Source organism: Suricata suricatta, chromosome 1, assembly GCF_006229205.1.
Source record: "Suricata suricatta isolate VVHF042 chromosome 1, meerkat_22Aug2017_6uvM2_HiC, whole genome shotgun sequence".
In the NCBI taxonomy this organism is placed as follows: domain Eukaryota; kingdom Metazoa; phylum Chordata; class Mammalia; order Carnivora; family Herpestidae; genus Suricata; species Suricata suricatta.
Window position 1 is genome coordinate 154,143,525 of NC_043700.1, and position 16,901 is coordinate 154,160,425.

The window sequence follows — 16,901 nt, forward strand, 5'->3', positions numbered from 1 at the left end:
CCCCCCCCCCCCCCCCCCCCCCCCCCCCCCCCCGCTTTGCCAAACTGGTCATTGTAAAGCAAATCTCAGATAGCCTATCACATCCTTTGAAGTTCCTTGATCTCTAAAAAGCAAGAAAAAAGTTTAAGCAAAAATACAATACCGTTACCACATCTACAGATTTCTTTAAATCATTATTAACTTAGTGTTCAAGTTTCTCAGACTGTGTCTTTTTTTTTTCTTTTTAGCAGTTGGTTAATTCACATCAGGATCCAAACGCCCACACACTGCATTTAGCCAGTACGTGTCTACATCTAGAAGTTACTACCCACTGCTCCCCTTCCCTCCTCTTTTCCTTGCACTTTCGTTGTTGAAGATGATCAGGTTTGTCTTGTAGAATTTCCCACATTCTGGAAGCATCCCGGGGTGTTAACAGGTACGGAAAAACGGCAGTATGTTTCTACCATTCTATTCTTAGTTCTTATTTAACCCTCCTATTTTATATTCCTTTTTCTTTCTTCCCTTCTTTTGTATCAGTTACTTCTTTTCCCCCATTCTCCTTCTCCTTCTGCATCTACTGTATTGTTAGTTTCAAATTCTCTGAGCGGTTACTCTAGACTCTGCAATATACATCTTTGCCTTAATTTCTTACCACTTTCCCAACATGGCTGGAACCTGTGGAATGCTTCATCTTCTTTTCCTTCTTTTGTGTTCCTGTTTTGTGAAGAACTCATGAATATTAACATTGTATGTGTTTTGATCCATTGCAGTTTTTTATTCTTCTTGGTACTGAATGTATTTTTAAAATACCTTCATGGACTTTTAAACATCAAAATTAGAGCTATATTGTAAATAGTTTTTTTTCTTCTCTCTTTTTAATAAGGGAGTATTCCTTTGCACCATCCTCACCTTACCTCTTATATCTGTTTTGTCATCAGATTCTGTCTGTTGTATCTCTCTTTTTTCTTAATTTTTTTTAAAGTTCGTTTATTCTGAGAGAGAGAGGGAGAGAGAGAATCCCAAACAGGCTCTATACCATCAGCACAGAGCCTGATGTGCTCAATCTCAAACTGCGTGATCGTGACCTGCTCCCAAATCAAGAGTCAGATGCATAGCCGACTGAGCCAGCCAGATGTCCCTGTTGTATCTCCTTTTATTTTTTATTTTTGTTAAAATTTTTAATGTTATTTATTTATTTATTATTTTTTAATATTTTTGAGAGAGAAAGAGAGAGAGCAGGGAAGGTGCAGAGAGGAAGGGGGACAGAGGATCTGAAGCAGGCTATGTGCTAACTGTAGAGAGCCCGGTGCGGGGCTCGAACTTAATGAACTGTGAGATCATGACCTGAGTCAAATCAGACGCTAAGCTGACTGAGCCACCCAGGAGCCCCAGAATGTGTATTTTTGAGAGAGAGAGAGAAAGAGAGAGAGAGAGAGAAGGAAAGAGTAACAGTAAGAGTGAGTTGGAGGGGGTAGAGAGGGAGACACAGTATCCAAAGCAGGCTCCAGGCTCTGAGCTGTCAGCACAGAGCCTGATGTCCCACAAACTGTGAGATCATGACCTGAGCCAAAGTCAGACACAGAACCAGCTGAACCACCCAAGCGCCCCTCTTTTTAATTTTATACTTTTCTCACTCCTCACGGTCACCCTGGCTCAGGGCCCCCTCAGGCCTTGACGGGCGGTCTCAGTTAAATTGCTGTAACTTCCTATTAGGATTTTCTGCCGTTTCTCTTGCCTCCTGCATGTTACTGTCTTGCCAATGTATAGCAGTCTATCAGTTCTTTGAGTGTTTGGTACAACTTGCAAGTTATTTTTGCATCCCTGAAATGTATCATTTCATTTGGCTTTTTTTTTTTTAATCTTGATATGATTGAAATCATACAATATGTATTCTTCTGTGTATAGTTTTTGGTTTTGCTTTTTTGTTCAGTATCCCTAGTAAGATTCTTTTGTGTTGTTGCAGGATTCTTTAGTTCATTAATTTTCATCACCATATAGTATTCATTCCATTGCATGAATATACCACACACATACTTTACCAGTTCATTTCACTGTTGTGGATATTTGGTTGTTTCCAATTTGGAGCAACTCTGAGCAATGCTGCTATGAACCTTGCAGTATGTATAATCTAATGTAGGTAAATCTCTCTCTACATATATATGTGTATATATATGTATGTATGTGTGTGTGTGTGTGTATATATATATATATATTATATATTTAGTCATATGGTATGCTTATCAGAAAATATCAAATCCCCAAAGAGATTGCATCATTTTACACATCCAGTATATGCCCATTCTCCTTTCTCCACATTCTTGTCTATACCTACGATCCTTAGATGGCTTCACTTTGGATAATACAGTAGCTATGTGGCTGAATATTCTTTTATTCAGTAAATTACCCCCCAACCCCCACCCCACCTCATATCTGCTCTGTAGAGCCACTGATACTGAGGACACAGTGAGAGCCTTGCCTCTCTGGAACTTTCAGCGTGGAAGATAGGCATTAATAAAAAATAAATAAATAATTGGTTTTAATTAAGATTATAAAATGCTGTGAAGGACAAGCCCCGGAGTACTCTGTGAACTTACGATATGTGAACCAGAACAGTGGGGCATCCCACTTCTCCGCTCTGCAGCCGAGAAATGTGCAGCAAATGGTGCAGCTGGTCTGGTCCTTTGGGTTATCTTTGAAATTAACACGGTTACTTACTAAATCTATCTTGTGGAAAACTAAGTGAGAGTTTTCAGGAAGCCTCAGATGATAGGCTTAGTCACATGTGTAGTTTCTTTTTTTTGTCTATGAGCAGCTTATCCGATCCCAACAAATGCAGATTCCAACAAATGCAGATACGGCACCTCAGATAATTGTGTGGCAGTGCCTATCACCTAGCCTGTGACTTCCTGCAGGGTTATCATAGATGTGTCTCCTGTGCCCAGAGATTCCCTCCAAAACTTTTGGGTGAGACCCTAGTTTGTTATAATAGGATTCTAATCATTATACTTGGTTTTTGGAAGTGAATGTGAATATGTGAGTGTATCGTTTTGTTTTTGTGTGAGTGTGTCTTTATGGAGGAGGGCAATCTGAAACACCTGTATTTTTTATTTCCTAGAGTGATTCAGTTTGAGGCAGGAGTTTTCTCTGGAGTTCCTTATGGGTAATCACCTTCATTTCATAGATCCTTTAACTGGATGGGATCCTGGGAGTCATCTAATCCTTCCCTTCTGTGACATGCTAGCCAGTTGGTCACCAGCATCTGCTTGGCCTCTGTTCAGAGATGGGGAACTCAATCTCCCCAGGCAATGCATTCCATTTTTAGAAAGCTCTAATTGTTAGAAAAGCCCTCTACTTTCTAAGAAAATACATAGCCTGCAGGCTTGTTTGGTTGTTGTTGTTACTGTAAAATGTCGAGGTCTTAGTGTAAAAGAAGACCTAACATTTAAGTTTTCCTTCATTGGATGAGAAAGATGCGGCCCCCTTTGAGTAAGGTTCTCTGCACAAGGCAAGCAGCCTTTTAGATGGTGCTCGGAGTTGCATTTGTGAAATCTCACAGTGGGATTCAACTGCACTACATCCTGAGCAGCAAATGAGCCCCTGGTGGGGTGGGGGTGGGGGGAGGGAGCCTTGCCTTTGTAGCCACCTCAGCCAATTGTGCAAAACTCATTGTGCGGCTTTCATGCTTTCAGAAAACATTTTTTTTTTCTTGGTCTTACCCTTTGTAAATGTTGCTTGTGATTGCAGTGCAAATGTCAACTGAGAGATTTATGGAGACAAATAGTTTCACTCTGCAATAGACTTGGAGAAACTATTTTAAGGGGGTCATTCAGTGCAGACTTTTCCAGATAACCTTGATGGAGGCCCTTCAGAATTACTGCATGGGGATTTTCCAGCCTAGTCTCAGTTGTCCTTTGCTTGGTTTATAAGGTTTGCTGGGCCATTTGGAGCTTAATTTTCTTGTTAATTTCCCTCCTTTCCAGTTAAGCTGAGTTTTGCTTTGCAAACTTGTGGTTTTCAATGCTTCTTAGGGGCTCTAAGGCACATTTATATCTGTCACTGGAGCCAAGAGGGTGTCTAAAGAACTGCTTTCGTAAGTACCGATTGTATATGGCTCCTTCCTCCTTCATTTGCAGAGGTTAAAATTGATTCAGTAGAGCTTCTAAGCTCTTATGTAAGAAGAGGAGAGGGGAATGGGTGAGGCGGCCAGGTGAGATCACTCAGTGGTGATTCTGAGCCCCTCAAATGGGCTGCTGTTACCACTTTTCCTCAGCTCACTGCTTTTGGCTCTAAAGTAGCACAATTTCAGTTCCCGGCTGATCAGCATCAAATAGCCACCTGCTCACCTTTTCTACCGAGCCAAGGAGAGGAGTCTGGGGATTCGAAGCACATTTGAATATGAGGTCCATTACTTAGGACCCTTGGAAAGCTCCTGATTTATATGTATACCTTATATATTAATTTGGTCTATGAATTGATTTGTCGCTTACTAAAAAGAAGAGCAGGTAAGGTAGGGTCACTTCATGTTCCTAGATACCTTTTAAACTAGTTTTTGGGGAACTCCATGCCCAGAACGGGGGGAGAAGAAAGGAGAATGAGATGCAGCCTGCGCTTGCTGGGAGTATTGGAGTCTTAGTGACATATATGTTTCCTTGGAGACAGGCTGTATTTTCACTTAGACCAGAATGAGATCCTTGTGTGTGGGAAGAAAATGGTTTCATTATCTGGCAGCTTTCTGGGAAGATAGAAAGGAAAAACAAAATTGCTTGATCACCCATTGCTTCTGACTGTATCCGTCTGAGTCGGGGAGGAAGAATCCTGGTGGAAGAGTTTAGAGGCATTTTTCATATTCCCCCACGGGCTTGATCTACCAGAGCAGTGCTTTCTCACACTGTAAATTCTGGAAGCGGTTTACACTGGGAATTGGGAAAGTTACGGTAACTGTCTTAATTTCGTTAATTAGGTTTGTACCTTTCTCCCCTCCCTAAAATAATTAAATAGAGAAAAGATTTGTATCCTCCAGGAGACCATGTTTGTTTTTGCCCCCTTCAAGCAAAAGCTTTCTTAGAACCTGACCCTCCCTCTCCCAGTTCTGTACCATCTCAGTGGGCTATAATCCTTTTGTTTTCTCCCAGACAGGGACCATTTAGGTTTAAAAAGTTTCACTCATTAGAAAAATGCAATACCTCTGGATTATTTCTTTACAAATCAGACACCGGAATGTATAAAATGAAAATCATTTATAATTCTGTTTTCCAGACGCCACTATTGGCATTTCTATATCTTTCCATTTGTTCAGCCATATATTAATTCATTTAGTAAATACTTATTGAGTACCTGTTAAATGCTGGAAATCATTTAAGTACTAGGGTTATAGCATTTAAAACAAACCGGAAAGATCACCCCTGCTCTTTTGTTTACTAAGATGCACATTTAAACCTGTACATGTCCCCTTTAAGTACCGCTTTAGCAATGTCACACAAATTCGGATTTCTCTTTGTCATTAGTTCAAAATATTTTCTAATTTCTCTTGTGCTTTTTCCCCTTTGATCCATGGATCACTTAGAAGTATGCTGTTGAACTTGCAATTATTTAGGGTTTTCCTAGACACCTTACTTTTATTGATTTCAAATTTAATTCTCTGTTGTTAGCAGGAAGATAGCCTGTATCATTTCAGTCTTTTAAAATTTAGTGTGACATGTTTTGTATCCTAACACATGGTCTGTCCTGGTAAATGTACTTAAAAATTAGGTCTCTCAACCTGGGAACTATTAGTATTTAAAGTCAGGTAACTCTCTGGGTACTACCCTGTGTATCTTAGGGTGTTTAACAGCATCACTGGCTTCTACCTGCCAGATGCCAGGAGCATTCCCCCAGATGTGACAGCCAAAATGTGTCCAGACGCTGCCACGTGTCCCTTGGTAAGAGAAGTTTCCCTTGCTGAGAACCACTGGGTTGAACAGGATATATATTTTGTAGTTACTGAATACATGATTCTAACAATAGAGTTCTTCAGGTTTTCTGTTTTTCTTTATTTTTTTTTCCATCTAATCTTTCTATCAGTTGCTGAGAAAGGGGTTTAAAATATCTATGATTATGGGGTTATTTTATGTCTTCCTCTAATTCTGTCAGTTTTTGCTTCATAAATCTTTTACTTTTTTTACTTTTTATTTTTTAATGTTTATATTTATTTTTGAGAGACAGAGGCAGCGCGAGCAGGGGAGGGTCAGAGAGAGAGGAAAACACAGAATCCGAAGCAGGCTCCAGGCTCTGAACTAGCTGTCAGCACAGAGCCTGATGCGGGGCTTGAACCCACGAACCATGAGATCATGACCTGAGCCAAAGCCTGATGCTTAACCGACTGAGCCACCCAGGCGCCCTAATCTTTTACTTTTTAAAAAACAACTTTATTGAGGTGTAACTTGTATGCCATAAAGTTCGTCCTTTCAGTAATTTTTAAAGTCAGTTGGTGAGTAGTGCAGCTATTACCATAATCTGGTTTTAAAGCATTTCTGTCACACCTGTAAAATCCCTGTGTACCCAGCAATTAGTCTCTGTTGCCAGCCCCAGGCCATCACTAATGTTCAATGTAAACTATTGGTATCGGTGGTTGGGCTTGGGGCTCCCACTTTATTGTTTATTTTCCATTTATTTCCCCTAAGTTTTTTATTCTTCTGTTCCTCCTCTGCTTTTGTAAAAAAAAATTATTTTAAGATATGTATATGTGTTGAATAGGTGTACATATACATGTATGCTTGTGTAAAAATTCCATTTTAATCTACCTCTTCGTGTGTACTGTATGTGTGTGTTGTTTGGTTGTTTCTCTAGAGATCACAATATATATTCTTTACTTTTCACAGTCCGGTTACAGTTAATAATGTCACTATGCACATAAAACACAGAAAGCTTGTAACTATACGTAACTCTACAGGTGCATATTCCTTCTGCCTGCCCCCACCTCACCTTGTCCCTACGCTGTAGTTGTTATGTGTTTTACATTTATATACATTATACTCCCCACAGGGCAATGTCAAAATTACCATTTTTTAAATGTTTTATTTATGAGAGAGAGAGAGAGAGAGAGAGAGAGGGGAAGAGAGACAGAGAAGAAGCGGGGGAGGGGCAGAAAGGAGGAGACAGAAGATCTGAAACAAGCTCCCCAATAAAAGCAGAGAGCCTGATTTCGGGGTCAAACTCATGAACTACAAGATCATGACAGGAGCTGAAATTGGATGCTTAACTCAGTGAGCCACCCAGGCGACCCCAAAATTACTATTCTTGATTCTCTTCGTTCTTTTCTTGAGGATATGGATTTCCATCTGGTATCATTTCCCTTCGGCTTGAAGAACTTCCTTTAACTTTTTTTTTGCAGTGCAGGTCTGTTTGTAATGATTCTCTTTATTTTGCATTCATCCTTAAAGGATCTGTTTTTTGACTATAAAAGTTCTGCATTGACAGTTTTTTCTTTTAGCACATTAAAGATGTTTCGCTGTCTCTGGCCTCCGTAATTTCTGATGACAGATCACCTTCTAATTGAATCATTCTTTTGTAATGTGTCATTTTTCTCTGATGTTTTTAAGATTTGCTTTTTACCTTTGTCTTGTAACAGTTTGATTGTGATGTGCCTTGGCTGGCCTTTGTATTTTTCTTACTTGGTCTTTGTTGAACATCTTGAATCTATAAATGTATCTCTTTTACCAAATTAGGAAATAGTTAGCCATTATTTTTTAAACGGCTTTTCTGCTCTATTCTCTCTCCTCCCTACTTGGACTCCAATTATATGTATGATATTTTCTAACAGTTCTCTGAGTATCTGTTTTTATTTCAATCTCTTTTTTTCGTTATTCTTCTCGTTGGGTATTTTCCTACTGATCTGTCTTCAAGTCCACTTTTTCTTCCGTCATCTCCAGTTCACTGTTAGGTTCATCTGGCATATTAATTTTTCAGTTCTGGAATTTCCATTTGATTCTTTTTTTTTCTTATTTCTCTGCTGAGATTTTTTGCTTTTTGGTTCATAGTATGTTTTACTTTACTGAGGATAGTTATAAGAGCTTCTTAAAAATTCTTATCTGCTAAAAAAAAAATTCTCGTCTGCTCACTTTAACATCTGCATCATCTAAGGATCGTGTTAGTTGTCTTAAGAACGTCTCCCATTTTCCTGGGTCTTCATACACACTATAAGTTTGAGTGATATCTAGGACATTGAGGATGTAATATTTGAGACTCTCTGGGTTCTGTTCTTTTTCTTCAACGATTATTGTGTTTCTTGAACATCAGCACGCAGTTTATCTTGGTTGGGCTCCAACTACAGATCTGTTTCGTAGACGGCAGCCTGAATCTTGCATTCGGCCTTTTGTAGCCGAGTTGCTGTGAGTGTACCCTGTGCATGTGGCTCAGGAGTCAGCCCGAGGCAAGGGCAGACAGAGGTGGGGGGGATACTCTCTCAGACTCCTGCCCTTCTGGCCAGGAGACGTGGCTTCCCAGATTGAGTTTTCTGGTTCCAAAACCAAACAGACTGCATTATGTTCCCCAGGTAAAGGCTATGGAACCGTAAAGTTATTCTGTACAATTGTCCTTTTCCAGTGTGGACTCCCCGTCTGCCTGTTTGTGTTTATTCTCTTAACACTTTCTGGTAGCTTCTTTTATATATAGTTTTCTGAGTTTCATAGTTTTCAGGAGGAGTGTTGAAATGGTAAGATTTTAGTCATTATTAGAGCCAGTCTTGAACTTTCATTTAAATAAGGGAGAGTCAGACAGTAAAAAACAATACAAACAAAACATGTATAATGTGAAGGAGTTGTATTGGTTATCTATTATTTTGTTGCAAACCACCCCCAAACTGAGACTCAAAGCAGCTATTGTTTATTATGTTCATTCAACTATGGGTTGGCGGAGGGTCACCTGCTCTTGGCTGGACCTGGCTGAACTTGTGTGTTTCTGTTTCAGCTGACTCACACGTGTATCTACAGGCCAGCTATATGCATTTTGTTCTAGATGCTCTTGTCTGGGGCGCCTTAGTGAGAACAGCTCACTTGCGAGGGTCTCTCATCTTCCTGGGAATGGTGGGCTAGCCTGGTGGGCTGGCCTGGGCTTATCCTTCTCACGGTGATGACAGAAATGCAAGAGAGCAGTTTCATAAGTGCTTGTTGAAGCTTCTGCTTATAACATGTCCTCTAACATCCCACTGGCTAAATCAGGTCATGTGGCTGAACTCAGGATCAAGGATAGGGAAGCTTCTCTCTTGATGGGAGGATCTGTAAAGCCATATGACAAAGAAGCCAGTGTAGGCAGTGGTGAAGATCTGGGGCCTTTCATGCATCCTACCATAGCAGTAACAAGTGCCACTAAAAAAAAAAACAAAAAAACAAAAAAAAGGCAGAACGATGTAGTGGGTATTTATGTAGCAGGGCATGTGTATGTGTGTAACTGTATATGTGCCTTTTTTGTACAAAATTGGAATTTGCTTACATATATAGTAGTGTAGCTGCTTATTCATGTAACGTGGTACCCATCATGCAGGAAACCTTTCCCAGCTCTTAGGCTGTGTTAGGCTATTTATAGTTTTTATACCCCTGTCCGACTTAGTGACTGTTTACTTTTTTGTTTTTAGGTTTATTTATTTTGAGAGAGAAGGAGCACAAGCTGGGGAGGGGCAGAGAGAGAGACAGAGAGCGAGGGAGACAGAGAATCCCAAGCAATTTCCATGCTGTCAGCATAGAGCCTGACGTGGGGCTTGAACTCCCAAACTGTGAGATCATGACCTGAGCTGAAATCAAGAGTTGGACTCTTAACCAACCAAGCCACCCAGGTGCCCTGACTGTTTTACTTTGGAAAGCACTTTACATGTATTATTTTATCCTTACAGCAGCCTTATGAAATTGTTACTCTTACTGTCGCCACTTTACAGATGAGGAAACTGAGGTACACCGAGGTTGAGTGGCCTTAAGTCATCCGCTGCGTAGTGGCAGAGACAGGATATGGAACAGGATATCGTGTCTCAATACCCTTCCTTGTGTATAAATAAAAGTATACAAGATTGTGTCCACGTTCGGAATATTTCTTTAGATAACAGCCTAGCGGTAGAGTATTGGGTCATAGGGTAGTTGTTGTACTTAAAGGAGTGTTTTCTCAGTTTGCTGCCTATTGACTGAACACTTCAAGGTTGTTGCTGAGCTAGTTTGTCCCTCCCACTGCAAGAGAGTGAAACGCCAGGCTTGCCAGTGAACTGCCGGAGTGCAAGCACTTGCTCGGTGAACTTGGATCGGTCCGAGAGCCGGGATTGGTGTGGTGTGAACTGCCGGCTGAGAGACAGCTGGGCCGCGGAGCCAGTCCGCGGTGGGGGGCCTGTGTGAGCCAGGGCCCCCGGCCAGCTCCAGGCCCAGCTGTTAGCACACACGGCACAGGGCTCTGCAAACGATGGCCACCTCCCAAGCTGAAGGACAGGTGCGCATCCGGCTCCCTGGCACACAGTTTGGATGGCGAGGCGCGGGAGCGAGTGATTTCAAGGGATTGGCAGTCCGTGTAGACAACAGCCTCGCGAAGAGGTGGCCAGCTGAGGGGTGGGTTTCCACAGTCTCCTGCCCTTTTCCATTTCCGTTTTTTATCATTGTGCCAGTCTGGGCTACATGGGTGTTTATTTGATAACTCCCTACTTTGAAATGGTGGGGAAAATGAATAGGGAGGAAGAGACTTCTGGTTGAGTATTAATTATTAAAAGTTCTAGATCAGAGCTGGAACGGGAATATGGTTAAATTGAGAGTTGGGATTTTCCCTAGGTTGTCTTCAGTGTAGCTGGTTGCCAGCGAGTATACTAAACCGCATGTGACTGTTTCTGCAGTTACGGGTTTTGGTTACGTAGGAGTGTTCAAATTTTATCACTATGTCTATTATGTATTTTAATACTTTTTTTCTTTTTCTTTTCTTTCTTTCTTTCTTTCTTTTTTTTTCTTTGCTTCAGGTTAGTAGCAAAGATGAAGATTTTCTTGACCTCTCTGTCGATGTGGAGCAGAATACATCTATTACCCACTGTCTGAGGTAACCTCATGAATTCTGTGATCTGAGCTTTAGATCCTGCTGGTAAATAAGTGGTGGGGGGCCCCGGGGGGGGGGAATCCCTGTATTTCTTCAGGAGGTAATCTTCCTTTCTGTTAAACCCATATAATCCTATTATTTTCTGTTTCTTCTTTCCCAAGAGAGATTAAAAATAAGTATATGTGGTCTAGAGAAGGATCCTGCTGAGAAGAAAGAGGATCAAGTGGAAGTCATTAGTCATTAAGTTTAAAAATAAGTTTTCATCTTTAATACAGATGCGGCTTTTGGCTTTCATCAGTTTTTCTCTCTCTCTCATCTTTGTCTCCTTGACGCATGCGATCACACAATTAATAAATGCTATACACGCCCACTGGTACTCTTTTTTATTTTTTTTTGGTAAGCTAATATTAAAAATTATGTACTTTTGAGCGGAGACCTGGTGAGGGAACTGCCTCTCCCTCCATCTTTCGGTGTTCTGTGGAGATCATTAATGGAAAGGAATTCTTCTTTGTTGGGGCTGAGAGCAGGTATGAACCTGGAATGCAGGAACAACTCATGTCCAGGATTCCGTGCATACCGTGTGTTGACTTGAACGTTGGAAATGTGCCCCAAGGTGGTATGGAAACACGATTCCCTTTTCCCTCCTCCATCCCTTCCGCCCTGCCCTGCTTTTGTGAGGTCTCGAGGGCTTAGGAGCCAGCGGCAGACATGTTCTGGCCCTCACAGTGCTTGCATCCTGGAATCCGCAGGCAGCGGTGGGCGCTTTGCAGGAAATTGGACGTGTCCAGAGAGTGCGTGGTCGTGGAGGTGCCAGTGTACATAGACCTTGTGTTCAGGGCAGGCCTTCCCGTTGCTTAGGAGCCCAGAGCTCTGAGACATTTTATAGTGTCAAACAAGGCACTGTTGATTGTTACCAATGCTGATTGGGTGGCAGAAGCGTGATTTCAGCTCACGTGACCTGGTTGAGGCGACCAGCTGTGGTGGTTGGCTGTTAGAAAGTCATCTCTTGGGCGAAGGCGACAGTGTCAACCTGAAGGAACTTCTTGGTTCATCTGGTTTCATGTGTTGTGTGGGCGGGTGGGGAGCTGACTGCTTTCGGTCACCCAGCACTTCCTGTTGGTGTGGCACACCAGCACTTGTGTCCCTTGTGTCCTTGCGTCCAGGCGCCTTAGGCCCAGATGTCTAGGACAAGTGTGTTAACTCTTTGTTTGCAAAGCATTTTGTAGGCCAGGGTGACCTTTCTTCTGAATGGTTCTGTTTATAGCTTGGGTTCCTAATGTTCCTGTGACAAGAAGCCATTTTTATTTCCCCACGGTCTTCTGATCACTGGGAGTGGGAAAAATTATGATTTTTGCCAACTTTGGTTGCAGATGTAGGAAAGGGAGGAAAGATATCACTTGCCCATTCCCCCCCTTTTTTATCTGGGCGTTAGGGAGAATTTGGAGTTAGGTTGCCTGCTTCCCCTCCCTTCTCAGAAATTCCTAGGCTGCTAACAAGGGCAGATGGCAGTGGCTGCAGCTTTGAGATCTCAGTCAACCAGGTGAAGGAGGGCTAACTTGTCGGTTATAATTTTACTCTTTGGGGAACCTTGTTATAAAGAAATGTAACCCATATTTATGTTTCTATTATTATTATTATTATTTTGAGAAACATATGTATTAGTCATGCAGCCTTGACGCAGAGGTGTCTGGATATTAAAGTTGGGATGGACGAGCATGAAATAGCTTCAGAACGCCTTTTTAAACAACACTAGCTTCGCATCTGATCAGACTTTCTGGGCTGATACTCCCCAAATCCTGCCCTGCCGCCATTTTACCTCATCCCTAAACTAGACCTCGATCGACTTACCCATACTTGTCCTCAGTAGGCCTGGCATCTCCCCTCCCCAGTGGGAAGACAGCCCCTGTCAGGTGGCGTTGAGCCCGCCCTCACTCTCACTGGAGTGCTGGGCTGGGAGTGGCTGCTTTCTAACCTACCCAGAGGGCCGGAGAGCCGAGAAGAGGCCCTGGGGAATAAATGATGTCTGCTGAACCACTAGCATCTTTCTATCTGAGACCACGGGGAAGAAACGATTACCATCTTGATCTTTCTAGGCCCCTTTATTGGTTGAATTTGGTTTGCATTTTTAGAGGTTTGTTTTTAAAATTAGAACTGTGAATTTTCCTTTTATGTCTGCATGTTTTCTGAATTATCTTTGCTTCATTTTGATGACCAAAGAAGACAGGTGAAAATGAAGCTAAAATTGTAGGATTGTTTTTTAATGCTTGTTTATTTTTGAGAGAGAAAAAGAGCACAAGTGGGAAAGGGGCAGAGACCCAGGGGACCGAGGATCTGATGTGGGCTCTGTGCTGACAGCAGCGAGCTCCACACGGGGCTTGAACCCAGGAGCCGCAAGATCACGACCTGATCCAAAGTCCGATACTTAACCCACTAAACCACCCAGGTGCCCCTGAAATTGTAGGATTTGAATGTAAAGCCTTTGCCACCTCCTTCCGGAGGGACTTTAGGTGACCGATTATAGTGTGTTTTCACTGCTTCTGTCGCAGAGAATTGATGAAATAAATAGTGGTTCTCTTCAGGATGCAGGCCTGCAGAGCCATTAAATCCATACTGTAACTGACCTATAACCCGAATATTTCAAATGTCTGTTCCGCGTCTTAGCCTGCGGAGCCATCGGTATCCTAAGTGAATACCAAGAAAGTTTTTTCTTCTTTTGAAAAGGTCAGGGATGGCCTCAGGCAAAACCTTCAAGTAACGAAGTTTATCTGAATTACCCTTCTGTGGTCTTTTGGGTATTTTTTGCCTTTCACTTCAGTGCCTGAGTCTCTCCCTGTGGCTCCTTCACGGAAACCTTCTCTTCAAGCGCTCCTCTCTCTGAAACAACTTCCCTTCCCCTGGCCTCCTCTTCATTCTCCCGGCGCTGCCGAGGTCAGCTGGGAGCAGAGTAGCTTTTCATTCTCCGTAGCTCTGAGCATCCTCTCCAAAACGAAGTCCTTTTCTACTTATTTCGAAAAACTTCTTTTATGTACTGAGTTCATATACATCCCCACCACACATCCGTTGCCACATGCTTATTTATTGGTTTCTCTGCTTTGTTTCTCTGACCTGTGTTGGGTTATTACTGATATTACTGATATCAAGGGTTTTCTGATATTTAACCTCTGTTTCTTGTGGATTTCTTTCTTCAGGCTTTGATACTCTGTTCAGTGGCTCTCAAACTTTGGCAGGTATGGACATCACCTTGGGAAAAGCTGGTAGAACTAGGGGCCTAGCCAGTCAGTATTCGACTTCAGTGAACCCAGGCCTCTCTCTCTCCCTCTTTTTTTTTTTTTCTTTTTTCTTTTTTTCCCCAACAATGATTTGTTTGTTTTTGGGCATCATATTCTTTCTATTTTTTTTAAGTTTTAAATTCTAAATTCCAGTATAGTTCACATGCAGTATTGAGTTAGTTTCAGGTGTACAGTATAGTGATTAAGCAATTCTACAACACCCAGTGCTTATCACGCTTGCACTCCTTAATCCTTATCACCCATCCCCCCACCCACTTCCCCTTGTAACCCTCAGTTTGTTCTCTGTAGTTAAGTGTCTCTTTTTTTTCCCTTCCTTTGTTTAGTTTGGGTGAAATCATATGATTTGTTTTGTTTGAGTGAAATCATATGGTATTTGTCTTTTTCTGACTTATTTTGCTTAGCATTATACTCTCTAGCTCCATCTATATTGTTGCAAATGGCAAGATTTCATCCTTTTTTATGGCTGGATAATATTTGTGGCAGAAATACACACCCACACACACACACACACACACACACACACACACCCCTACTTTATCCATTCGTCCATCATTGGGCAGTTGGGCTGCTTCCATAATTTGGCCCTGGCTGTATTCAGCTTCAGTGAGCCTGGGCCACTGTTTTGTTTGTTTGTTTTTGAGAGAGAGACAGAGCATGAACAGGGAAGGGGCAGAGAGAGTGAGGGAGACACAGGATCGAAGCAGGCCTCAGGCTCTGAGCTGACAGCACAGTCAGATGCGGAGCTCCTGGGGCTCCATCTCACGGACCATGAGATCATGACCTAAGCTGAAGTCAGATGCTCAACCGACTGAGCCACCCAGGCGCCTGGGCCACTATTTTTAATTAATTTTCTAGGTGATTCTAATGCCACCAAAGTTTGAGATGCGCTGCTCTAGCTCTTTGCTACTCAACTGGTGGTCTGTGGGCTGGCACCCTGGACACCACCTGGGGTCTCATTAGAACAGCATCTCAGCCCTCCACCCCCCCCCCCCCCGCCCCAGAACGGAAGAATGAACCAGAATCTGTATTTTTAAAGGATCTCCATGTGATTCAGATGCATGTTAAGGTGTACAAAGCACTGAGAACAGTGGCTCTCAGACTTTGAAGCATATTCTTCAAGGGAAACTTTAAGAACAGTGATGCCTGGATTCTACAGGGAGAGATTCTGATACAGTTGAGTGGGGGCCAGGGGGAGGGATTAGGCATTGCGATGGTTTTGAAAGCTCCCCAGGTAATCCTAATGGGCAGCCAGGAGAGCTGCTGATGCTGCCGCTGTCAAACCTAGAACAAAGTTTCCCAACTGCGGGGCCGCAGGAAGTAGGTTATAGGTGTGGATCGGTCCCCTCGGCTCCTGGGAGGCCGGGCGGAGCCTGGAGTCACACCGGTTTACTCTTCCGCAGGGTAACCTTCTCTGTGTGGGTCACGGCAGGACACGATCGAAAATGTTGCTTGAGAATTTTTTTAAAAAAATCAATTTCTGAATTGTGTCAAGTTGAAGAGTTAATAAGACTGTACTAAAAAATGTGTCAAACACGGACATTACCTTGGACCCAATGGCTGCCTTTCCTCCAACGGTCTTTCCACCCAGAAACATAGCCTTTCTTCAGTTTTTCAAGCTTTCTTGTTTACATTTTTGTAGAATCTTATAGTTTTCTTTATAAAGACTCCTATTACTTATTAGATTCATTTCCAAAGTGTATTTCTGAACGCTGTTTTATTGCTACTGTAACTCTTTGTAAATAAATACAGAATTTTGTGCTTTCTGCTAACTTCACCTCGGTGCTTTGGTCATTTATCCTGAGCATCAAAAAGGTGTCCCTACCCTCTCCCTCCTCTGTGGCTTTCTCCTTGAAAGGTTTCCTCAACCTTCGTTGCCTGCTTTTATTCCAACAACTGTACAGCCTCTGTTGCCAGACCGGCTCTACCTCAGTTTCCTGCTGGGGTCAGCCCTTTCCCCTAACTAGTCTCATTTCCAAGTTCTCAACTCACAGATGCCCTGCAGGCGTTGCCCTGTCTCTCTTGGCCGAAAGCCCCCAGCCAGCTGGGCCGGGGCGGGATGGTGGGGAATTTTAAATCAGGTCTTTCAATTAAGTATTAACTTCTGCTACGTTTCCACCTACGGGAGTCTGCAGTTACTTCGGAAAACTTTGAAAAGTAAGAGTGGAGAGTGTTTAGTTCCTTACTCACTGCTGTGCTTGCCTTGGTTATTCTGGTTCTCGAGCTGGATAAAGAGCTGTGTCTGTGGTGGACATCCCAAGGACATGAATCTCCACCATCACCCACCCAGACCCTCCTCCCCCCTCCCCTGCCTCCCCCGGCCCCGTCCCGCCCCAATCCTGTGCAGGCCAAGAAAGGATTTCACATCCGTTAATTCATTAAAGAGTTAGTCTGGGGCACTGGGTTGGCTCCTTTGGTTTAGCATCGGATTCTTGACTTCGGCTCAGGTCACGACCTCACAGTTTGTGAGTTTGAGCCCCATGCTGGGCTCTGCGCTGACAGTGCTGGGCCTTCTTGGGATTCTCTCTCCCTCTCTCTGCCCCTCATGCCCTTGCTTGTGCTCTCTCAAAATAAACTCAAAATAAATAAATAAAATAAAAAAGAGTT

The 16,901-nt window shown here is 42.7% G+C and overlaps 1 protein-coding gene across 1 annotated transcript in view; it reads left to right on the forward strand.

The window, feature by feature from the left end:
- Positions 1 to 16,901, forward strand: part of USP46 (ubiquitin specific peptidase 46) — a 36,809-nt gene that overhangs the window by 7,231 nt on the left and 12,677 nt on the right. Inside the window, exon 5 of the mRNA XM_029952074.1 lies at positions 10,934 to 11,010. Within this exon, the coding sequence (XP_029807934.1) occupies positions 10,934 to 11,010 (77 nt within the window). The remainder of the gene's footprint in view (positions 1 to 10,933; positions 11,011 to 16,901) is intronic.